This window comes from Erpetoichthys calabaricus, chromosome 12 (assembly GCF_900747795.2).
Source record: "Erpetoichthys calabaricus chromosome 12, fErpCal1.3, whole genome shotgun sequence".
NCBI classification, from domain to species: Eukaryota; Metazoa; Chordata; class Cladistia; order Polypteriformes; family Polypteridae; genus Erpetoichthys; species Erpetoichthys calabaricus.
Genome location: NC_041405.2, coordinates 1,977,847 through 2,003,016, shown reverse-complemented (window position 1 = coordinate 2,003,016; position 25,170 = coordinate 1,977,847). Strand labels below are relative to the sequence as shown.

General features: G+C 41.9%; 2 protein-coding genes across 2 annotated transcripts in view; both read right to left on the bottom strand.

Moving 5' to 3' along the window:
- Window positions 1-25,170, bottom strand: part of LOC114661667 (tripartite motif-containing protein 16-like) — a 202,558-nt gene that overhangs the window by 48,413 nt on the left and 128,975 nt on the right. The window contains exon 7 of the mRNA XM_051935155.1: window positions 3,748-3,792. Coding sequence (XP_051791115.1) covers window positions 3,748-3,792 — 45 coding nt within the window. The remainder of the gene's footprint in view (window positions 1-3,747; window positions 3,793-25,170) is intronic.
- Window positions 5,509-25,170, bottom strand: part of LOC114662226 (E3 ubiquitin/ISG15 ligase TRIM25-like) — a 63,065-nt gene continuing 43,403 nt past the window's right edge. The window contains exons 2-5 of the mRNA XM_051935165.1: window positions 9,138-9,761; window positions 6,749-6,844; window positions 5,886-6,119; window positions 5,509-5,793 (exon numbers count right to left, since the gene is read on the bottom strand). Coding sequence (XP_051791125.1) covers window positions 5,611-5,793; window positions 5,886-6,119; window positions 6,749-6,844; window positions 9,138-9,725 — 1,101 coding nt within the window. The 5' untranslated portion in view covers window positions 9,726-9,761 and the 3' untranslated portion in view covers window positions 5,509-5,610. The remainder of the gene's footprint in view (window positions 5,794-5,885; window positions 6,120-6,748; window positions 6,845-9,137; window positions 9,762-25,170) is intronic.

The window sequence follows — 25,170 nt, the reverse complement described above, 5'->3', positions numbered from 1 at the left end:
AAATAATCTCGAAAATTTTACACCTAATTCTAACCTTTCTTTCTTAAGTAAAATTCTAGAGAAGGCAGTCATTACGCAGCTAAATGACCACCTCAATAAACCTGTTACTCTTGATAAATTTCAGTCAGGTTTTAGAACAAATCACAATACAGAAACTGCACTCGTTAAAGTAGTAAATGACTTGTGGGTAAATGCAGACAGAGGCCATTTATCTGTTCTCATCCTCTTAGATCTGAGTGCCACATTTGACACCATTGATCACAATATTCTTAGAAATCGCCTTAGTCAGTGGGTGGGCCTCTCTGTCAGGGACTTAAATTGGTTTGAGTCTTACTTGGCAGGTAGAAAATTCTTCATTAGTTGTAGTATTTATACTTCAAAGACCCTTGATATTCTATATATGGTGTCCCACAAGGGTTTCTCCTGGGTCCGCTTCTCTTTTTGATCTCCATGCTTCCATCAGGTCAGATTATCTCAAAGCATAACGTGAGCTACCACAGCTATACTGATAACACACAACTGTATTTATCAATAGCGCCTGATGACCCCGACTCTCTTAATTCACTGACAAAATGTCTTACTTGTGTTTCTGAATGGGTGAGTAGTAATTTTCTCAAACTAAATAAGGAGAAAACAGAAATTTCAGTGATTAGCAAAAATGGATATAATGAGGGTACAGTCGAACCCTTGATATACGACCGGCCTGACATGCAAACAACTTGATTTACGACCAAAATTTTGGTTTTGATTTACGACCAACATCTTGCATTACGACCTGAATGTGATCACATGTATCCGCTTGTGCGATTGTAAACAAACAGCCGAGAGCGTTCGTAAGCATCATTCGGAGCCCAGATACATGTGTTTGTGGACGTAATTTCGGTCAGTGCAGTGATTTATATAATTTATTTCAATAATTTCTAAGGAAGGAGGATAAGGTAACGAAGGTAAAGAAAGCGATCACAATCGAAATGAAGAAGGAAATTGTGCAGAAATATGAGAGTGGTGTTCGTGTGACCGATCTCGCTAATATGTACAGCATGTCGAAATCCACCATCTCGACAATTTTACAAAGAAAAGATTTGTATAAGGAGGCTCCTTCCAAACAATAACCACCTTCCATTTCATTCTCCCCCTCCTCCCTTCCTGCAGCTCAAAGATGTCAAATTAAATGGTGAGTACAGTATGAAATTGTTGTTTCTGGTAGGCTAGGCACTTTTTATAACTTTTTTGGTTAGTACATTAGAAAAATTATTGATGTTTTGGTAAATTATGCACATTATACAACCCTTTTTTATAATGAAAAGGTTAAGTAGGTGTTGCTGTGGGAGGTTTGGAAGGCATTATGGGTATTTCCATTATTTCTTATGGGAAAAATAGTCTTGACTTACAACCAACTTGAGTTACAACCAGCCGTCGCGAACAAATTGAGTTCGTAAGTCAAGGGTCCACTGTATTAGAAATAAACGTGATCCATTAGGCTTAAAAGTCAATACAGAGGTAAAGCATTTAGGGGTAATTATTGACTCTGACCTGAATTTTAAATCACATATTAATCAGATTACTAGGGCAGCATTTTTTCACTTAAGAAATATAACAAACGTTAGACCTCTTATAACATTGCAAGATGCTGATAAATTAGTTCACGCTTTTGTTTTCAGTCTGCTAGATTACTGTAACGTACTCCTCTCAGGATCACCCAAAAAAGACATCAATCAATTGAAACGTGTGTAGAATGAAGCTGCCAGAATATTAACTAGTAAAAGAAAATCAGAGCACATCACACCAGTTCTGATGTCACTACATTGGTTATCTGTGTCATTTAGAATTGACTTTAAAATCCTGCTTATAGTCTACAAAGCCTTTAATAATCTCGTTCCATCTTATATTTCAGAATGTCTTTCACCTTACACTCCAAATCATAACCTTAGATCTTGAAATGAGTGTCTGCTTAGAATTCCAAGAGCTAAACTTAAAAGAAATGGTGAGGTGGGTGGCCTTCTGCTGTTATTCACCTCGAATCTGGAATGCGAGTTTACCGATAGAAATTCGCCAGGCTAGTACAGTGAAGCACTTTAAAAAACTGCTAAACACCCATTAGTTTAACATGGCTCTCTCATAGCTTCATTTTCGTTTAACCCTACTATTCTGTATATGCATTGAATTATCATTTTTATCATATCTCCACACTCTGTACTAAGCCCTACTTTCTCTGCTGTTCTTTTTCCGGTTTTCTGTGGTGTTAATCTGCACCACCACCACCTGATCAGGGCACCATGCAGTTCCTACATTTATGGATTGAAGGTCCACGTGACCATCATCGTCTAATTCTTCCAAATGAAGCCTGAATATCATGAGGACTGATTGAGGTGATTTATGTTAGGTGGAATGCCCATTGGGGGCTGGGTGATCTCGTGGCCTCAGAACCCCTGCAGATTTTGATTTTTTTTTTCCATCCGTCTTGGGTTTGTTTTTTCTGTCCTCCCTGCCCATCGGACCTTATTTTATTATATGTTAATTAGTATTGCCTAATTTTATTTTTAGATTTTATTCCTTGTTTCTCTTTCTTCATCATGTAAAGCACTTTGAACTACATCATTTTTCAGGAAAATGTGCTATGGAAATAAATGTTGTTGTTGTTGTTGTTGTTGTTGTTAAGAAGCTCCTCAGATCAACTACAGGATTGCCTTTTCTGGTCATCACAGGCACATCCATAAAGTGCAAGGCTTGAAGTGAAAATTAACCAAAACTACAGAACTTTGGGACTAGAGAAGGAGATTGGAGAAGAGTCAGAAAAATCCACATGGAAGCTGGGGGAACATGAAAATTTCCAACATAATGGTGTGCAGACAAAGGAGCTGAACTTGGAGTGCTGGAGATGTGAGTCTGGTGGATGAAATGAAATAAGCAGACATGAAATCAGGTCAGATCTCTAATTCCCACTTCATAATTTGCAAACTAAATTCAGAATTTAGATTCTGGGCGACAGGGATGCTTCTCTTATGTCACGCCTGTCCCCACAGCTTTGCCTGAAATTCTACTAGAGGCTGAGTTTAAATTTTAAACCTTTAAGAGAGCACCACCATGTAGCCATTGAGAGTACAGGACATAAACTGGGGGTAAAGGGGGTACCTAATAGAGAAAGGTTGTCAGCTTGATGTCCACTGAATGGTAGTCAGCTCACTGTCATGTCTTCTCACTTTCTTCTTAATGAAGGATGGGGGGGGGGGTGGGGGTCCTATAACAACAGCTGTCCTGTGTCACTCTGGTAGGAGAAATGGCTGGGAGGAATGAGGTGCCAGGAGGTCAGGAATTGTTTTCTTTTCTCTAAAACAGCAAGAGAGTCTGTGTGACAGAAGACATGAAATGGCCTGCAGATGACATGGCTCACTGGTCAGACTGGTTCAGAGGACAGATTGTTACACTGGAATCCAACCCAACGCCAAACCCCAAATAGAGTGGCTCAGTGAAGGAGATGTTGAACCTGTGCAGGAGGGTCATGGTGTCCGAGATGCTATAAAATGACAGTGAGCCAGCCGGACAGTCCAGATAGACACCTATTCTGTTACTGGAAGGGATGCAGATGTGAGTCTCCCTTTTATCATGGCACACAAAGTAACGGGATGCAGAGCAGCACAAACACCAGGACGTGCCATTGCGTCCAAGGTGGCACTCCTCGTTCCATCCTCTCCTTTCTATTCCTTTGTATGTGACTCCAATGTCAGCCCAGATTCCAGTCCACTCGACCTCCCAGTAGCAGCGAGTCCCACTCAGAGCCTCTCTGCACAGAACCTGAGGCCGAAATAGAAATCTGTCGGGATGATCATGATGCAGGGTCACTGCCCTCTTGTCTGTCACCTTTTTGTTGTCTTCAGACAAGTGGAGACGCGGGTTTACCGTGTTGGGGTCCAGGGTGAGCGGACAGGAGTCTGAATGGACAGAAAAGAAAAACGAGGGAGGAAGTCAGCAGCATTAGGGACATGTTACTGTAAAGAGTAACTTAGTTAGGTTACACGATACTCACAGAAAAAGTAACTAAAAGTATTTATAAAGCACATTTAAAAACAACAGAAGTTGTACCAAAGTGCTGTGCAAAGAAACAATTAAAAAGACTACTATAAAACTACCATCAATCCGTCCATCCATCCATCCAAGGATGGATAAAATAACCAGTTTAACAAAACTGTAAAAACTATTGAATATGCAACCTCACCCACTATAAAAGGTGGAGGAGAAAAGGTGGGCTTTTAACTGAGACTTAAACACCTCAGTAGAAGGAGGAGATCTGATATGGAGCTGCAGATCATCCAAAGTCTTGGAGCAAAAAGTGAGAAAGCCCCATCACCCCTAACCTTCAGCCGTGATCTGGGAACTGCATGGAGTAATGGAGGAGATGACCTCAAAACTCTCGATCCCGAGAGGGGCTGAAGGACATTGCAGATGTATTTAGAGGTCAAGGTATGTGTGACTGGCATATCCCCACAGGTGTTGGCAGCTGAGAAGTGACGTCTTCAATAGGAAGCAGCGTGCTGAGTGGACACCTGTTTTGGTGATTGGCTCAGGTGGAACTCAGGTCTAAAGACCACCATTTGGCCTGCTTATACCAAGCTAGTAAATCTCTATGCTTCGAGAAGTTGTCCATGTGCAGGTGAAGCTGCACATGTGGGGTGCTAAAAAGCTAACGTAAGGTAAATTTCAATAATAATATATCTGGACTCCACTCAGAGATTGTTAATTAAAATAATAATAATAATAATAATAATAATAATAATAATAATAATAATAATAATAATAATAATAATAATAATAATAATAATAAACTTCCTATTTAATGATTTAAAAATAAAAAAGTAGAAAACTACTTACATTTTATTAGCCCATTTCTGGTCTGCAGATTCTGCAAGGTGTAACCTTGAATACCAACCCCTGAGAACAAAAAGTGGACAACGGAGAATGACCCTCAAGCTCTCAACTTCTAATCCCACCTCAGGATTCACTGGGAATGCACAACCCACCGGTCTCAATGGTCTCCACAAACTCCCAGCCACGTATCTCCTCTAGGCTCTTCTTCAGATCACAAAGGTCCTTCTTCAGACTCTCGGGTAGTAGTTCTCCATTCAGAGTCGTGTTGAGCAGATCTTCATCTTCATCCGGGACACAGAGAGATGAGATGTTCTACATGAGGGAGGGAGAAAGAAGGGGAAAACAAGAGACAAAGACTTAGGTGTCGAACAGGACATGATGACGGTTTGCTAGAGGCAGATATAGGAAGTTGTGCCAATATGACAACATCGAGGGAAACCACATTTATACCAGCATGAGAGCAAAGTTTTGGGAATCTGTGACATTTATTGTGAGAGAACGTATCAACCTATACTGTCAAGTTATTTTAAAAACAATTTTGGGTTGGGATTTGCTTTAGGCCAAGTATTCTTTTTGACTGCTGCTTGTTTTTTGACCTCATTTCTGTTCTTCATCCATGTCCCGGTCCTACTCACTTTGTTCAGATGTCTGCTGTGATCGTCGATACATTCAGCGCCTGAGGAGAGAAAGAGAAAAGCAGAATGTGAGCCTGCAGTGCTCGTGACGAGCTGGACAGCCACCTGAAGGTCACTTGAGGACACCCAACCCACCCATCTCACTGCTCTCCGCACTCTCCAAGTTGCTGATCTCCTCCAGAGTGTTCTTAAGATCAGACAGATTCACAAAGAGACTCCCAGGAAGAACCTCTTTTTTAGTAATGGTATTAGGTGCATGATTCTCTCCAGGAGGATCACAGAAAGATTTGAACTTCTAAAAGAGAAGAGAATACAGAAGAAGAAATTAGAGACAAAGACCCGTACGTCAGACAGGCCTCCCGGTGTCCTTTAGATCAGCCTTTTCACCTTTAGGAAGTGGATGTCGTCATCTATTTGTAAAAGTTTGGCCAGCTCGACGTCTCTTTTCTTCAGCTCCTTGATCTCCTTCTCCAGTTTCTCGATGATCTTCTTCGTCTTTCTCATTTTCCGCTGCTCGTAATCTTTAATCACCTCATTGACCCTTGACCTCAACTGCTCAATGGACTCAAGTACAGATCTGAAGGTCTCTTCTTGTTCCTGCTCTTCCATCTCTCCATTACTCTGATGAGAAGAAGTCAGAAAATATGTTGAGCCACATGTGCTTCAGAAGGGCTCCAAACCATGGAGATACTGATGCTGTTGTAAAAATGGAGAAGATAAATGGACTCTAAAAGTTTACAAATATATAAATGTAAACCAGACCTGTCCCTTTAATTTGTTTAACACTAAATAGCAAAAATGAAAATGTCAAAAATAACAAAGAGGCAGCTTTGTTGTTAAAGCTTAGGGCAGGCAGTGTGATGTAGTGGTTAAGGCTTTGGACTTCAGACCCTGAGGTTGTAGGTTCAAATCCCATTAAGAAAGTCATTTGATCTGCTTGTGCTCCAACTAGAAAACCAAAAAGACATGCAACCAGATGTATCATAAATGTTGTAAGTTGCCTTGGATAAAGGCATCAGCCAAATATGTAAATATTAAACATTTTCCAAGTGCTATAAATTTCACTTTTAGTGTCTGCAGGTTTACTGTATTTATTAACAACTTCGACATTCAACGATCCCAACCTTTTATTGTGTTAAATGCAAATCTTTACTGAAGATGTGTTTTATTTCTCCTGTTTTCACAGCATTCTTGACAAATCCATTAAAGTCACGTGCTGCTTTCCACAGTTAACAGGCCATGAGACTCACCTGAATCCTCAGTTTGGTTCCCCTCATCTCCTCCAGTTCTTTCTCTTTCTCCTCAATCTCTTTTTTCACTTCATTCTTTTTGTCTCCCAGTTGACTCTGTGGGGGAGACAAAATAAAGGAGAGATGTCTGAGGAGCAGAAAGACAGAGAATGGAGTCCAGTAGACATTATTAGAAAGAAAAGTACAGAAGGTGAATGAGGAAGAAGAGATAAGCAAGTGGACCTCAGCAGAGCATCTTGGAGCCAAATGTGGGAGAGACCTGAGGGTCTGGACTGAAGGGAGAATTGATAACAGAAGAGATTTAACCATTTTACATTTTCAAGGAAGTTTTCCCCCTTTATTTTTATCTGGAGCCTATTGTTGAGGAAGTTTATGTGTCGAAGGGGGCACAAGGCACTGCAACACCCTTAGGGAGTAACATCCTTTGGTTTCCGCCCCAAAACCTTGAAAGCTCCTTTAAATGAGTTTTGTGTTTCACCATTGAGAAGTCGCACGAACAATGAAGTTTAGCATCAATTTTCATGAAACTGTATGCAGAACAGATTGTGTTGTTTTGGTCATCACTGTTAGAATGGATAGATGGTTTGAAGGATCTGTTCATAGTGGTCACTGAACTCAAACATTTCTAATGCTTGAAGCTAGCTGAAGACATTTTCATTCTCTAGTTCACACTAATATGCTTTCATCTGATGACGCATCTTTTGTTATACATTTTGGACTTTTGTCCACACTGAAACACTTTCAACCACCGTAAACACATCACTTCAAAAACATTCTCTAAAGTGAGTAAATTTGAAAATGACGAGTTTTATGTAGATGTTTGGATGAGGAAAACAGAGCTGTCTGAAAATGATGACATATGATTATTAATGATCAGGCATTGACTGCTATTTGTCCTAATAATTCTCTTTGTGATCTCTTCTTCACTGCACTGATTGTCCTTTGCTAACCTCTTTGCATCAGACGATGTTTACTGTATCTTGAGAAACTTGAACATTTCAGAATATTTATTTTAGCGGAACTCTCAGTCAATTTTCTCCAAGGCTTTGGCAACCTTATACTCTGACACACATGAGTGAATGGGGGACATCTTCAGAGCTTGTACAGCGTTAGAAATACCACTCTGAGCCGTGGACTGATCCTGCCATTTACGCCTTTCCCACTTTTGCCCTCAGACTAGCAGAACAGAAGCTCCAGGAAAAGTGACATCACTTCCACATCTGCAGGAACTTCGGCCTCTTCCTCTTCTGTAATCAAATAAGAAGCACCACCTCGAGAAGATGGCAGTCACGTTTTAGGGCCCGTCGTCACCTGAGTGTTGTAAATTTCCAGTGTTCGTTTCATGTTTTGCAAGCTTTTTAATAGCTTTTTGGAAGCATTTGTCCGGATTTTTTCAAGCATTTTTGAAGGGTTTTTCCTGCTTTTTCAAAGAAACGTTTTGTAGAGAAAATCTGATTGGCGTCATTTCCACTTTGTAGCCTGTAAGGTGTTTCTGTGATGTGAAGTTGTCATTGTGTTTCCAAAAAGTGTTCTATGACTTTAGTGTTTTTAATCCTGGTGATCACTGAAGAGCAGCTGTCGTCCTCGTCGTGATCGCACATGTCGGGTTCACCCTGTTCTGCAGCCCAGTTCTGGGCTCTCTATGAAGCAGGCAGCATCCTGAAAAATTCCAGGATACACACAGGTGTCTATAACCATTTAAATGTGTTAAGTTGTGATATTTGGAAAAATACAATTTATTGCATTATTAAAAAAATTGCCTGCTGCTGTTGGTGCAACAACCGGTCGTCTAGTCACAGCTGGTGTGTTTATCGAGCACAGCTGTAGTTAACTCAAAGGAACTGAATGGGCTTTGTATTCGTAGGTTTCATTGTTAATTTAATCCACCCAGTTTAAGGTCACCAGGAGCCAGTGGCACGAAGCAAACATGGTGAATGGTATGCTGGACCTTTACAGGCCTCAGCCTGACAGCCAAATAGAAAAGAGCGAGCTGCATGGAATCCAGCAAGAAGTGTTCTGTTAAAGCACCTGTTTAGCTTTAATCCTGTTATTTGCTAAAGATATTTTGAAACGGTGAGATCTGGTGGTGTGGCAGCCAGTGTTCACCCAGGGGGCTTGGTGGGGGTGCGATGAATAAAGCAGGTGGATGTGATTTACTTCACAAACGAATAAACGTTTTTTGTTAATTGAGAAGAACCACTGACACATTTTAAGTATTGAGTGTTAAATCAGGTAATAACAGTTCAACGCGCTCAATATCAATGATCAATCCAGAAATGCACGGCATGAAGTGCTTAAGAAAGGACACGTCATTTCATTCCAAGCAACCCCAGAGGATGATGACGTTGACCGCTCATAATCCCCTTCCCATTCCTACTCCTCTTCTTACCTGTTTCTCTACTCGCTCAGTTTCCAGTGTCACTGTGTCATGATGCTTATGTTCAGTCGCTGCACACATTGAGCAGATGCAGGTCCTATCAGTTCTACAGAAGATTTCTAGGACCCTGGGATGTTTTCTGCAGAGTTTGTCTTTAAGGTTTTCACTCAGCACCTCCACTCTGTGTCTCTTCAAGACCTGAGATTCCCGGTGCTGCTGCAAGTGACTCTCACAGAAGGAGGCCATGCAAGTCAAGCAGGTCTTTGAAGCTTTCCTTTTCCTCCCCATACACACGTCACAGGGCACATCATCAGGTCCAGCATAACTCTGAGCTGGAGTGACAGTGACTTGCACTTTCCTCAATGTCTCTAGTACATCCATTAATGTTGTGTTTCTGCTAAGCTCTGGCCTGCTGTTAAATGTTCTTCTGCACTGAGGACATCTGTAGACCCCTTCTCTATACGACCTGTCCCAGTAGTCATTAATGCACTTCATGCAGTAGCTGTGTCCACACTGGATGGTGACTGGATTCTCCATGACACAAAGACACACGGCACAGGTGTACCGATCCACAAGCCGAGAAGGTCCAGCTGAAGCCATTGTGACTGCAGCTTGAGGATGACTCTTGGGTGTTGTCTGTGGAGAAACAAAAGTTCAATTTAATTCACTCCTTTAATGGAATGTCGACACACCTGTCATTAGGATGTGTCCAACCCTCTGAGAGATCTAAAGCTTTGACATTTTCATATGTAATGTATAATTAACACTTTGTGTGATGTTTTATCTTGATTCGTAGACAGGACATATTTGCAGTATGCATTGACTCTCACAAGTTCAAATTTAAAATTGTTTTACTGTGCATTCTTAAATTTAAAAGCATCCAAGTGGTTCTTCAGAGCAACGCCATAGGCCAGTGATTCTCAAAGTGTGGTCCATGAGTATGTGCCTGGTGGACAGTGGGTTGGCCTCGTCACTCTGTTAGAAGACCTTCCTTCCTGTTAAGGCCACATGAAATGACTCTAAGACAGCAACCACAGCACACTCGGTCTGACATGTTGCAGATGATACCATTTTTTACGTCTACAGTATTTTATGCTCCAGTCCTGTTCTGTGAGTCAACATGGCTGCTAACTCATAGAATAACAACATGAGAATTAGCCAGCAATACAGAAACAGACTGAGGAGCAATACAAGTGTCACCGAGTTCTCTTTCTTGTCTTTCTTAGGGTGACTTTAACAGGTATAATAGCAGGAGTAACATGGCACTTAATATAATGCAGCGTTAATCAACCTTTAAGTATTTGCGAGACGAGTTTTCATAACAGTTTTAATCACGCACCCCCCTAACGTTTTTTTGAAAGGAGCCCACTAATACCAATTTTTTCTTTTTTAATTAATGATATATCATAGCTGGAGTGGGTTGGCGCCCTGCCCGGGATTGGTTCCCTGCCTTGTGCCCTGTGTTGGCTGGGATTGGCTCCAGCAGACCCCCATGACCCTGTGTTCGGATTCAGCAGGAGATGCATATTTTATTATACCTACTTAACTTTTATCGACATTTATCTAACTCTATATTTTATTTTTCTAGTATCAGAATGTAGTTTAAGTTAATTTGTTTTGGTTTCAATAGATGTATTTTTCATATTTTCGATTCTTGTTTTCTTTTTTTCACATCTCGCGCCCCCCTTTTTCTTGCTTCACGTCCCCCTAGGGGGGCCCGCCCCACAGATTGAGAACCACTGATCTAAGGAGTTGTTTTCCAACAGCCCTCTGTAATGAGATCGGCCCCAGCTTCCCCACCAAGCTGTTCATGGATGGCTCTCCATTAACAGTCATGTTGAGTCCTGCTAACTCAGTGTTTAAGAATGTGGTGATTGTAACGTACAAAATTAAGTGTAATGAGTCGTCATTGGGGGTCCTCCATATATTTGACTTTGAGAAAGTGGTCTTTGTTCCAAAACACATTGAGAACCACTGCCACGGGGGAGCCATTTTTGTTATCCAAAAGAATCATTTCATGTAACAGGTTGGTGAAATCCCAGTGGGTTCCTGATTTTAAATAACTCCTCACACTCACTCGGCTCAAGTTCATGTTTTCTTGATCTGTTATTGTCCTGTTAGCCTAAAGGACTCAAAAGTCCACAGAGCCAAATTCATGTGGAAAGAAGCCTTCATGGGATGAAATGGTTCTCTGACAAGCAAGGGTCCAGTGAGGAACTGCTTAGGAACCAGTAGTGTTAAGAGTGTCCAGTATTTTTACAGATTATTACTGTTTCAGGCCTGAGTCTACCGTAAGCCTTGCAATGCTATGAACATCGTGAAAGATTATTCAGTAACTTATGAGTGTTCCTCAGACCCCATCATAAATAAGGGATCATGTTACATCCTCTTAATATGTGACCCCTAAGTGCTTCTTAAATGGACCTCCTCTGGAGCCCACCATAGCCTGCGACACATAATATGTTATATTCACATTATGACAGCTCTCTGTACATTTAGAATATTAAAATTTATATTGAGATTAAAACTAATAAAACATCTATAGTATAACCTTTATAGATAAATTGTTTCATTCATTTAAATCATTTACAGGTAGTCGTTGACTTACGACCTTTGTGTCTTACAACCATTCGACTTACGATCACTGCCATGTCTCACAGGTGAATGACAGTTTTCACCACGCCAGCTCTGGATGCTGTGACTCACTCATCTCAATCACAGTTTATTACCTGCAGCGGTTTCGACTACAGTCAGTTACACCTGTCTTACAATTACAGGAAATATCTCGTCACAAAACTGAAGGTGATAGAGCAGTATGAGGGAGGAAAGAAAGCGAATGTGATCGAATGTGACTTGAAGTTATCCCATTGTTACCGGTGTTCACTGTACTGCTGCACTCTGGCTTTGGATCTGGATAACCTCCGAAGCTTCTGTGTTGTGATTCACAATGTGCCGCCATGAAGGGGTAATGAAACTACACTGAACTCCTTTATCTGCCAAGATTTATTATTAACAGGCTGAAATGTGAAACAGAAAATATAAGAGGCTCAAACTCTGCCGGTACAATCTCTCCTCTCACCATTAAAACAATGAACACCGGGAGAGGCTCACGCTGATGATGTGACATAACACAGACAATATATACACACATATAGACCACTTGGCTTAGTAAAAGTTGCAATCTTCAAGAAACATATTCCCAGGGAGTGTATGCACCCTTCTGGATTCAAATGCACCAGGTGTTCATAAAATATTTGAGAACTAAACACAGTGTGATCCGTCTGAAGGCCACACCACCTGCACCTCAGAAGAGGTCATCCACCTGAAGCTATGCACATTCAGGCCCGGCCAGTCCTTGGATGAGAAACCATCCAGAAAAGCTTGGGTTGATACTGAGAGAGGTGTTGGTTAGGCCAGCAGGGGGCGCTTACCCTGTGGTCTGAATGCAGATCTCAATGCCCAGTGCAGAGATGGGGTCACTGTGCTGTAAAAATGGCGCCATCCTTCAAATGAGACGTAAACCTGAGGTCCTGACTCTCTATGATCATAAAAGATTCCTGGACATCCTTCATAAAGAGCAGAGTGTATCCTGATGTCCAGGGTAAATTTCCCCACATGGCCTGGTCATTCTGGTTTCCTAATTATCCCCTGTCTCTGACTGGCTCTCTCTCTCACCACCTCACTGGTGTAAAATGGCTGCCATCGCATCATCCAGGTGGATATGCTGTACATTAGTGGCAGTTGAAGAGGCTCCTCATTTTGAACAACACTTTGAGTAAAGAGAAAAGTACTATATAAATGTACAGAATTATTATTATTATTATTATTATTATCATCCATCCATCCAGTATCCTAACACAGGGTCACAGGGGTCTGCTGGAGCCAATCCCAGCCAACACAGGGCACAAGGCAGGAAACAAACCCCAGGCAGGGCGCCAGCCCACCGCAGGGCACACACACCAGGGACAATTTAGGATCACCATTGCACCTAACCTGCACGTCTTTGGACTGTGGGAGGAAACCGGAGCACCTGGAGGAAACCCACAAAGACACGGGGAGAACATGCAAACTCCACACAGGGAGAACCCAGCGAACCCAGGTCTCCTAACTGCGAGGCAACAGTGCTACCACTACGCCACCGTGCTGCCTATTGTTATTCTTCTTCTTCTTCTTCTTCTTATTATTATTATTAAATGCATAATGAGACTTGTTTACTTCATTCAATGACTGTGTAAGTATAACAGAGTATATCAATGACATCTACACCAGTCTGTCCAGATGGTGTCTGTGTGTCTGACAGACAGGAGAACACGTTGTGATGTGATGTGTTGACTTCTTCCCTCCATTGTGTAGCCCACTTCTGTTTTTTTCCCTGTTGCTAATTACGCTACATATCACTGTGATGTTATCTTAAACAACAAGGAATGCTCTGAAGTGGGCTTCTCTTTTATGGCATGCCTGTCATTATTTTGTGGTCATCTTATAAACAACACGTTGCCGATTTTGTGCTTATTTGTACTGTTTGCCATATTTGGTTATTAAATTATGATGTCACGTTTACTTATATATTACATTTCACAAATTAATTCCAATCATCTAAAAGACCAGTCATGTCATGTTTCCGCCTAATTCATGCCACTGTCGCAGAGGGAGCCTATGCCAGCTAACAACAGATGCAAAGCAAGAACAAACCAGGACAGGGCGCCCACTCCCTAGCAGAGTGAAAACAAACACAAACACCAGACACACCCTACCTAATCTCTGGCGAATTTAGTGTTGCCAGTTCATCTAACCTGCGTGTCTTTTGGACAGTGAGAGGAAACCCACATAGAGACAGAGAGAAGATGCAGACTCCACACATGGGCGCCTGCTCTCCTTACTAAGAGCATTCATCGCTACCACTGCGCCACCGTGCAGCCAGGACAAAACATGTAAACAGATACATTTTCAATCAACTGCTTTTCAATCGACATAAGATATATTTTTGTGTCATTGAGTATAACGTTATGCTCGCGCCTCAGGTGACTGTTTATAAGAGTTTGAGAAGCGCACGTGAAATGAGATCGTACTTCACCTACGTGCATCTTGGAGGTGCTCATCGCTAAGACTCGTCGTTCCTTGGAGTAACGCAGCAGAAATCAGCAGCCCCTGGGGGTCTCTCTGCTACCACAGCCAGCGGAGGTGCGGAGTGACAGGCGTGGGTCAAAGTGAAGAAATTAAAGTGAAAGAACCGCCGGACACTTCGAGCCAAAACGCGATGTAATTATTCGTGCATTGCATCTCAGTTGGGCTCAGTTTTTAATGTCATCAAGTCAATTTCCCCTCAGGGATCAATACAGTGTACCAAATACAAATAAATCGATTAAATGATGACAATGCGGCACACAACATTACTGCCAGGTGAGATCGAGAGCAGAGCGCGCCTGTACGTTGGAAGTCAGCAGATTACCTGGAAGATGCGCGGGGCTGACACACAGGTGCACGGAGCGTCGCGGGTCTCAGGAAGGTTCAAGGATGCAGGTGGAGACCATCAGAGGAGAAAATCAATAGGAGCCCACAGCGGTGGTCTTCAAAAAGGTGAGAGACAAATAGCGCGTGACAGGGGAAGACGGTCAGGTACACGGGACGAGATAACGTGACGAAGGCAAGAACCGCGCCGCCGCGTCTGTGTTTTTAAAGAGGCGTGTGCCGTGACCATTACAGCGGGAAGGTGTGGCTGTGATGTCTCGGAGCTAAAGAAGTGCGCCCGACGTTGGACACAACTGTCATCCAGTGTGCGTGACACCTTGGTGTGTGTTATACTTTAATTCATATCCATTAGATGGCGCAATGAACGTCCAGTAACTAAAAGCAAACTCATTTCACTTCTCTGAAAGTCTTCTTAAACTTACATAAGTATAGATAGATAGATAGATAGATAGATAGATAGATAGATAGATAGATAGATAGATAGATAGATAGATAGATAGATAGATAGATAGATAGATAGATAGATAGATAGATAGATAGATAGATAACAGCGTTGTTCATATGACCCGCCTCAGATCACATGCCACAATAAATAGTACCCTAAAGGACGCTGTGTTATACCGCAGGTTTTACGAGAAAGGCCTAACTGCATCTGTTGTTTGCTATTTGATTTGCAGTGAGGTAAAGCAATGAAAAGGTCGTACCTCTCTGCACTGCAATATCTTTCAATCCACAAGGTGGAGCTGTAGAACAAATTCCCGTGTCTTTAAGGGCCGATTTAAATTGTACATCATTACACGAACGAGCTTATTATCCATCGATCCCGCTATATCCTAACTTCAGGGTCACGGGGGTCTGCTGGAGCCAATCCCAACCAACACAGGGCACAAGGCAGGAAACAATCCCCCGGGCAGGGCACCAGCCCACCACAGGGCACCCACACACCAAGCACACACTGGGGATAATTTAGAATCGCCAATACACCTAACCTGCATGTCTTTGGACTGTGGGAGGAAACCCATGCAGACACGGGGAGAACATGCAAACTCCACACAGGGAGGACCCGGGAAGCGAACCCAGGACTCCTAACTGTGAGGCAGCAGCGCTACCACTGTGCCACCATTCCGTCGAGCTTATTATTATTATTATTATTATTATTATTATTATTATTATTATTATTATTATTATTATTATTATTATTATTATTATTATTATTATTATTATACTTTTAGCACCAATTAAAGCCGAAAAACATATTAAAGGTTTTAAAAATGTCAATTGTGCTTTGGAATTCCACTTGTAGAGGAAAGCCAAGCAAAATGACCCCTTTTATTGGCTAACTAAAAAGATTACAATATGCAAGCTTTCGAGGCAATTCAGGCCCCTTCTTCAGGCAAGATGTAATCATCCATCCATCCATTATCCAACCGGCTATATCCCAAACACAGGGCCATGGGGGTCCGCTGGAGCCAATCCCAGACAACACAGGGCGCAAGGCAGGAAACAAACCCCGGGCAGGGCACCAGCCCACCGCAGAATATAATCAGTAGATGGAATGCTACTTTAAACTTTTGAAAATGAAAAATTATTGGATAATGTAACTATGTAAATATGACATCAACCTATTATTAAAACCAGATTATTTCACGATGTAATTTTTAACGTATGAAATACAGCAGCTGTATATTATTTGCAGTACACATATGCCCTCCAGTGGTGATATTTCATATCGCATTTGTAGGATATTTCTATTTTATGCCCCTCATTTTTGCCTGTTAGAAAATTAAAGAGTTGGCTCATTTCTTCAAGTCTGACGTTGACTGTGAGAACATGCTGTGGTTCTGCAGCGTGAAAGAGAATGTGAAACCTTACAAAAACAGCCTTTGCAAAGTGAACAACCTTCGTGAAGCACGACAGGCCTGTGGCTAAAGGCTCTGTCCTGGTGACTCAAAGGTTGCTGGTTCAAATCCTGGCAGTGACAGAAGGAATGCTACTCCGGTGTGCCCTTAAGAAAAGCCCTGAACCTGTAATTGCTCCAGGGGCAAACACTGTAAAATGGCGGACCCTGCGCTCCAACCTCAAAACTCTCTGGAGTATGCAAAAAATTGATAACATCCTAATACAATAAATTATATACAGCAAATAAAGGATTAAAAATTAATAAAATTCTGTAACTTTCCTCTTTGAGGTTTCCTTTCAATTACCTGACATCTCTACATTTCAATTTTTTTTATGACGATTTCAATAGGACCCCGGGCTTTTTACACCACAGGCTTACACAGCTAGTATATATATATATATATTTTTTTTTTGTTATAAATCCCTTCCATTTCCCAAATCCAGTCCTTGTCCCCAAGTCATATCAGCGCAGAATCAGGACGAGCCTGAAGTCTACATTGGCTCTCAGTCCTGCCTACTCTCCACATCAGTATTCAGTTTATAGCGCCTTTCATGTTGATCACCACCTCAAACCATCACACACACACACCAGAGGAACACACACGTTACTAATACACAGCTCCTTATAACAAGTGAGCCTTTATTACACACATTATAACACCCTTTTTCATGTTTCAAAATCCTGAACATTGTTCTTCAAACTCACATTTCTATACTAAGACCTTTGCGAGGTCCACCAGTTTGATGCTTCAGCCATTCTTCATTCCCGCTGTTCTTGTTCCTGACTGGACACTAAATAAACTTCGTTTAAATGTCCACCATCCCCTCCACAGCTCTGTATTCTCTTCACCCTTTTGAGCTCACCTGTTTGTAGGCTCCTCTCAATTCACAGTGTGTGGCGCCCCCTGTCTGTCACTGTGTCAGTTTCAATTTGACCGCAGAGCTCTCTGTAGTGGACATTGTCCTCTTTTTGTGCTGTGACGCCTCATTTTCTTTTGTTCCTCTTCTTTCTTCAGTTCTTCTTATTTTTCCTTTGCTTCATCAAGTTGCACTGAAAGGCACTGTAAGACTATATACAATTTGATTGATGCTCTTGTCTCCTCCATGTTATTTCATCAACTTCTCGAAGACTCCATCGGTCATTCACTGAAGTTCACTTCAGACTTGTTCATCTAATCCTTTATTTTTATAAGCATTTCTGATCACTTTGGGTTAGGTCACCACTGTCAGGGATGGGATGAGGAATTCTCTCTACCCGTTATGGTCAGGGGGTTTAATTGACCCGTTCACCTAGTGAGGTCACTATGCTGAACTACCAAGGTAAAGACCATCAACACCATCATCATGTCAGCCAAGACAAGGGAACAAAATGAGAAATGAGTTAGTGGACAGAAAAAGTCTCAGTCACTCATCCATTCATCCATCTAAGGAGGTCCCTCAGACAAAGTGTATGGTTGGTGTGGAGCCTCAGTCTGATTTGGTGGCAGGAACCGACATGGGGCAGGAATGGAAGTCCACCATAGAGTAGACCAATACATACTGTACATATACAACATAAAGTGACAGCTTTGAAGTGCCAATTCACCCAAAACACAAGAATTTGGGAGCTGGGAGGGAACTGCAGAACTTGGAGAAAACTCCACAGACACTGGGAGAACATGGGCATTGCAATTGTGATAACCACTGTGCAGATGGACTGGGATGAAATAAAATAAACAAGATTAAGAAGAGTTTAGTGGTCAGCTCGGATTTCTCACTTCTCATGCACTATTTGATATTTATAAGCCAAATGAAGATCTCGTATTGTAGGTGACAGGAACCCAACTCAACTCTCATGACACTTTTGGCTGAGCGTGCTGCTCTAGTTGAGGCCAAGTTTTAAATTTAAACCATTAAGAACAGCAGCACTCTGCGGACATTGAGAGTACTGAACATGAAGTGTGGTCGAAGGAGTTTAGCAGTGATATGAACATCAGCTCAGTCATCTCTTCTCATTGTTTTCTTGATGGTGATCACAGTGATGGATGGATACTCTACCATCTTCTGCTGTCCAGGGTGACTGTGAGAGAAGGAATGGCAGGTCAGCCAGCAGATGTGTGCATGTGTGTAAAAATTCAAGAAAAAAAATGATGAACGACCTTCAGCCCACTTCACATAGTTTTCCTCTTCGATCCAAAATAACAAGATGAACTGTGTGACAGGAGACAAAGTGGCATATACATGATGCCAGTTACTTGTCAAGCTGCTTCAGGGGGCAGATTGTCACACTGGAGTGCCATCCTAACCCAAACGCCAGATAGAGTGGGTCAGTGAAGGTGGTCTTGAACTTGTACAGGAGGGTCACTGTGTCTGAGATGCTGAAAAATGACAAACAGCAGGACAATCAAGATATGTTGTGGAGAAATCTTCAGAAAAAAACAGCAGTGTCTTCAGAAAGGCAGTCAGAATGTAGACTTTGTTGCACAGCATAGAAAACAATTGCAGAGCACATAAAGCCTGTCTCAGTTCATGAAGTGAGCCCTGAGTGTACTGTGAGCCCTGAATATGTGACAATTCTTATCACACAATGCCCCCCTTCCAGACTCGTTTCCGAACATCTACTGTATAGAGGTTCCCATGATGTTTTCCCCACTCAGCACCTCCACCCATAACAATCACCTGATGTTCGAGACCTTCTCATAACAATATTCTTGCCCCTGTAGACATCCCCATAATAATCTTCTTCCCAGTAGACCTTCTCATAACAATATTTCGTTCCCAGTCCATCTTCTCATAACAATATTTTAACTGTCAGGACATATTTGCCACCTTGCGGTGAGCATCACCTGATTACCCCTCCCTTCATTCTCATGGCCTAATCCTTAATCAATGTTTAACAATTAAGTTGAGATCAGAAGGACCCACGTATGAAAGCTGGACTGCCTAATTAATAATTCAATAAATGATTGCTTGTTGCACTAGCGTCCTGTAAGGCTCAGGCTAACATAATAGGCAACTGTGCCAGTGAGTGGCAGCGCACAGCTTCTCTGATAAGGGCCAAGCTGCAGACAGCCTTGACACGGTGCTTCACGTTTGAGAGAAAGAAGGAAAAAGACAAGCCTTTAACAATTGCTTCTTTAAGCTAACTAATATGTGCTGCTGTATCTTTTTATTATTATCACTAAACTGTATAAAGAAGCATTTGCATATAAACTTAAATGCTAATGTAAAACATATACATGCGTTTTAACATAAAAGCCCACGAACACGGAGAGCAGCGCTGTTAAGTCACGGCACGCAACTACCTGGTGGTCTGTTAGAGGCCAAGCTACTGCTTACGTCACAGGCACATGTTCAGGAAAAAGTCCCCTAACTTTTGACAATCAACTCTTAAGCCCCTATAATGCTCAAATCAACTAATATCATAATACATTGTATTTTAATTTTATTGCCACTGATGTACACAACAATGATCAGAAGTCCTTGTACACACCACCATGCTTGAATCCTGATGCTTTCATCCACAAAGTTACCCAAATTACATCCAGTTGTGGTCTTAAATGAGGTTACTATCATATTAAAGCAAGCTGTTATCATTCTGATAGTAGGTGTCAATCCTCCCTTCAGAGGATGTCAGCACTGCTATCTGAAATGCAAGTCACTGGCTCTTCTCCAAGGTCACATTTAAATTACAAGGGCTATACCCAAGCTTCTCACCTATTTTTTGACTGTAGGGGGCACTGATGTCAGTTTCCATGCCATCATGCCAGAAGTATAACTGGAATCAGAGAGTAGTACAAACTCCAGGACTTGTCGTTGAATCCTAGGTGACCACATTCATCATTTCCTTTTCTGCCAATTCCTTTGTATGCAACTCCGATGTCAATCTCATCGACATCGCACTCAACCTCCCAGTAGGACCAAGTCCCACTCAGCGCCCCTCTGCACAGGACTTGCTCCCACTTGTCAAATCTTTTGGGGTGATCAGGACAGGGACCTTCAGTCTCTTGACATGTCACCTTCATGTTCTCTTCAGACAGGCAGAGGCATCTGTGTGCCGTGCTGGGGTCCAGGGTCAGTGGACAGAAGTCTGATTGGAAAGAGAAGAAAACGAGTAAAGAAATCTGTTGACATTTTTACAGATGAGACATGAACCTGGAGGGGAGCAGAGCTTCAACAACCAAACATTTCTTTTCTGATTTTCATGGACCTATAAATGCCACATGACTTCTGTGACAGCCCCAAATGAAACAAGTCAATTTGAGGTCAATAAAGTAAACTGAATTATCATCAAAGTGCCGAGAGTCTGAGGTTTGGTGGTCATGTGGATGAGCAGAGGGCAACAGCTCAGTTCACCACTGTCAGGTGGTCAGTCCTTCTATCCTACAAGGTCATGTGCAGGTTATTGTGGGAAATATCGGGACAGAAGAAGTGGACTGTGGGGACTGTGAACTGAGTGACCAGCTGTCAAGGAGGAACAGAAAACAGTAAGACTGGAGTCAAAAAAAAACAAGAGTGGGGATCAGGGGAAGAGGACCAAAGGACCAGGAAGAGAAGTGGGACCCACAGGAGCTAGACGAGACACAAGGAGTCACAAAAGAAAAGGTGGGGAAATTGGTTTGTGAGGACAAAAATATGAGAGGAAGAGCAACCAAATCATAAAATGGCAGCACCCATGAAAAAACAAAATGGTGTTGGGGAACATAATAAAAATAAAGATGGTCAATTTTCTAAATACACAGAAGGACTTTTGTGAATCAAATTGTGTTTACTCACATGTTCTCTGACATGTAAAACATCGTTTATGTATAAAAAAAACGTATTCGTTAAAAATTTTAGAAATATACTGTTGTAAATGACAAAAATGATTATCATTCCAGATAACAAAGAAATCCAACAAAACACTACACACTAAACGACCAACATGTACAACACAGTTCAGTTTTGCAGTGTGTTTATGAAATGAAACCCCCCTATGATCAGCCTCCTGAAAGTTAGGCAACATTTTGTCCCACCGTGATGCTGACGTATGTGAAGATTTGTAGTTGTAAGCTGGAAGCTCTCCCAGAGGAAGGTGCTTTCCAACACAGAATAAATCACGCAAACAAGCAGGCACAGGAGAAAACCATAATTTGATGGATGTTACTGGTGAAATGCTGCATTATGAAATGTTGAAACAAAAAGACATCGCCCATTGCAATCCTGTCAATTTCCTATGGCTTTCTTTTAAACCACCAAAGCTGCCCAATGATATGGTAGTCTCGGGGATGCTGGGATTTGCAGTCCGTTTAAGTAGTGCTGATGCAGCATCATCAGTAGATTTTCTGCAAAAGTCACAAAACTCACAAAATAATTTCCATCTGAGTATTCATGACAAACCAGCGAATAGGCGGATCCGCAGATCATAAACCTGCAAATCACAATGGCCGACCTGTAGCTTTAGTTTCATTTGATATTTTTAAAGAAACTTGATGTGGCACGTGACATACCTGTACATTTGGTTTTATAAATCTGATTTTTTTTCCTGCATACGCTGTTTTTGTCTTTCAGGATTAAGCAAAATTTTAGTACAGAATATTAGCAAGATTTTATACATAAGGCCCCCTGGCCTTTACAACTGTGATGACAAATTTTGCAGTTGATAACATTAGACACAAGTGACATGTTAACTCAAACAAACAAATAGAAATGTGAAGAGTGCAGTGATTAATTTACAGAATAAACCGTCTATGGCACCTTTTCACGATGAGTATCGCTGAATGGTAGCTACAGAGCTATTATATAATTATTAATAAATAAACTTCTTTCACTCTTCACAACCCAGCAGGGTATTTAAAAGAGTTAGTGTGTAACAGTGCCCCCCAGTGAGCTCAAATCAAAGCTGCAGGCATCACATTCACCCTTCCACTGGTCCACTGTCAACACATATGGCCCTTATGATGCCGTTAATGTACCATATTTTACTCTGGTAAACTAAAATATAAAATCTTTGGTATTAATGATAGAAACTAGAAAAAGACTCATTGCTTTTTCCAATTCCAAGCCAAATGACATATAACAGAGACATGATCGTAACATGGTGCACTGCAGAGCCTGCGTCAACCCTTGATTGAACAAAAATGTAATGTGCTGATTAATAAAGTTCTGCTTTTCTGCCGTTTCAAACAGGACGTGGCTTCAATAAGCTAAACATTAAACGTTAGATACAATTATTTCCTAATTTCGAGAAAATACGATCTTTTGTTTTATTGAGATCTCGATAAAATTAGTCCGTTATCTTGAAGTAACAATTTAAAAAAATAACAATATTGCACGTCCTCTCTCAGCTTCCGTAACATATACCAAAAAGATTACATAAAATAATGAATCAAAATATATAACTTGAACAATTCAAATCAAAGTCACACAGCAGGTGTTGTGTCAGGTGGCAGTTTGAATTTTAGTTACAACACTCTTTGTCTTCTTAGGACAGACATGATGCTTTTTCTCTTTCCTCCTCTTGTGATTTCTCTGACAATACTTTTTATAATCTTTTCCTTCATTCAGTGCCTTGGTGGCAGACCATGATAGAATTCCATCAGCTAAAATCGATTGATCAATTATGATGGTCTTATTACTTGTCATTTAAGAAACATTTTGCTAACTATGATAACAAGCACACACACAAGTCAGTGTATTTTAGCTTAAATCTTATGTAATCTAATTATTATAACACTTTTTTAGAACTTTCATTTGCATATGCTAATCTCCTATCATTCATCAATTTATCTTCATGCATCCCAGTATTCCCAGTCTCTTGAAACACAAATTGTCATTCCTATGATTCTTCATCCTCTGCTGCCTTCTGTCCAACATCACACAATCAGAAACAATTGTTAGTTTTCCCAGTTTATTCACTTAAAAACCGCATCATATGTAAGTAATATTATTATCTAAACAAATTACATTTTACAAGTCTTATTTAACAAACTTTAAAAAGTTTTCTCACCAATGCAATTTGATAACATTTTTCATTTCCAATTTTTCCCATTTAAAACATTCAGCCCATGATCACAAGTCATCTTAGTACAGTAACCAAACGATCATTCAGGACGTGGACCCCGGAAGCTGAGAATGCTCTGAGACAATGTTTTGGAACTACAGACTGGGATATCCTGCAGGGATCACATAGTGAGAACATTGAGGAGGTTGTTGACTGCACTACTGACTACATCAACTTCTGTATGGACACTTTATTCCAGTAAGAACTGTACACTGCTATGCTAACAACAAGCCATGGATTACAAGTGACATCAAGGGCCTTTTGAACCAGAAAAAAAGGGCCTTTAAAGACGGTGATCAGCATTAGCTCAAGCGCGTGCAGAAGGAACTCCGAGTCCAGCTCAGGGCGGCGAAGGAGCAGTACAGGAGAAAGCTGGAGCAGAAGTTGCAGAACAACAGCATGAAGGAAGTGTGGGATGGGATGAAGATCATCACTGGCTGCAGCTCGAAGCGGGGTACCACCATCGAGAGAGACGTGAAGAGAGCAAACCAAATGAACAACTTCTTTAACAGGTTTGACCACCCTAACCCACTCTCACCTCGGAGTACTGCACTCTCTACACATCCTTCTGCTGATACCAACATAGGAGAGACATCCCCACCCACAATTACAGCAGCGCAAGTGAGCAGAGAGCTGAGGAAACTTCGTGCCAGCAAAGCAGCAGGTCCAGATGGAGTATCGCCACGACTGCTGAAGGTCTGTGCATCAGAGCTGGGGGGTCCTCTACAGCGCATCTTCAACCTGAGCCTGGAACAGGGGAAAGTCCCGAGGCTTTGGAAAATATCTTGCATCACCCCAGTCCCAAAGGTATCACGTCCTGGTGAGCTGAATGACTTCCGGCCTGTCGCTCTAACATCACACGTGATGAAGACCATGGAGCGGCTGCTGCTTCACCACCTGAGGCCACAGGTCCAACACGCCCTCGACCCTCTGCAGTTCACATACCAGGAGAAGGTGGGAGCGGAAGATGCCATCATCTATATGCTACATCGATCCCTCTCCCACTTGGACAGAGGCAGTGGCGCTGTAAGAATTATGTTTCTAGACTTCTCTAGCGCCTTCAACACCATCCAACCTCTGCTCCTTAGGGACAAGCTGACAAAGATGGGAGTAGATTCATACCTGGTGGCATGGATCATGGACTATCTTGCAAACAGACCTCAGTATGTGCGTCTCGGGAATTGCAGATCTGACATTGTGGTCAGCAACACAGGAGCGCCGCAGGGGACTGTACTTTCTCCGGTCCTATTCAGCCTATATACATCGGACTTCCAATATAACTCAGAGTCCTGCCACGTGCAAAAGTTTGCTGACGACACTGCTATCGTGGGCTGCATCAGGAGTGGGCAGGAGGAGGAGTATAGAAACCTCATCAAGGACTTTGTTAAATGGTGCGACTTAAACCACCTACAACTAAACACCAGCAAAACCAAGGAACTGGTGGTGGATTTTAGGAGACCCAGGCCCCTCATGGACCCCGTGATCATCAGAGGTGACTGTGTGCAGAGGGTGCAGACCTATAAATACCTGGGAGTGCAGCTGGACGATAAATTGGACTGGACTGCCAATACTGATTCTCTGTGCAAGAAAGGACAGAGCCGCCTGTACTTCCTTAGAAGACTGGCGTCCTTCAACATCTGCAGTAAGATGCTGCAG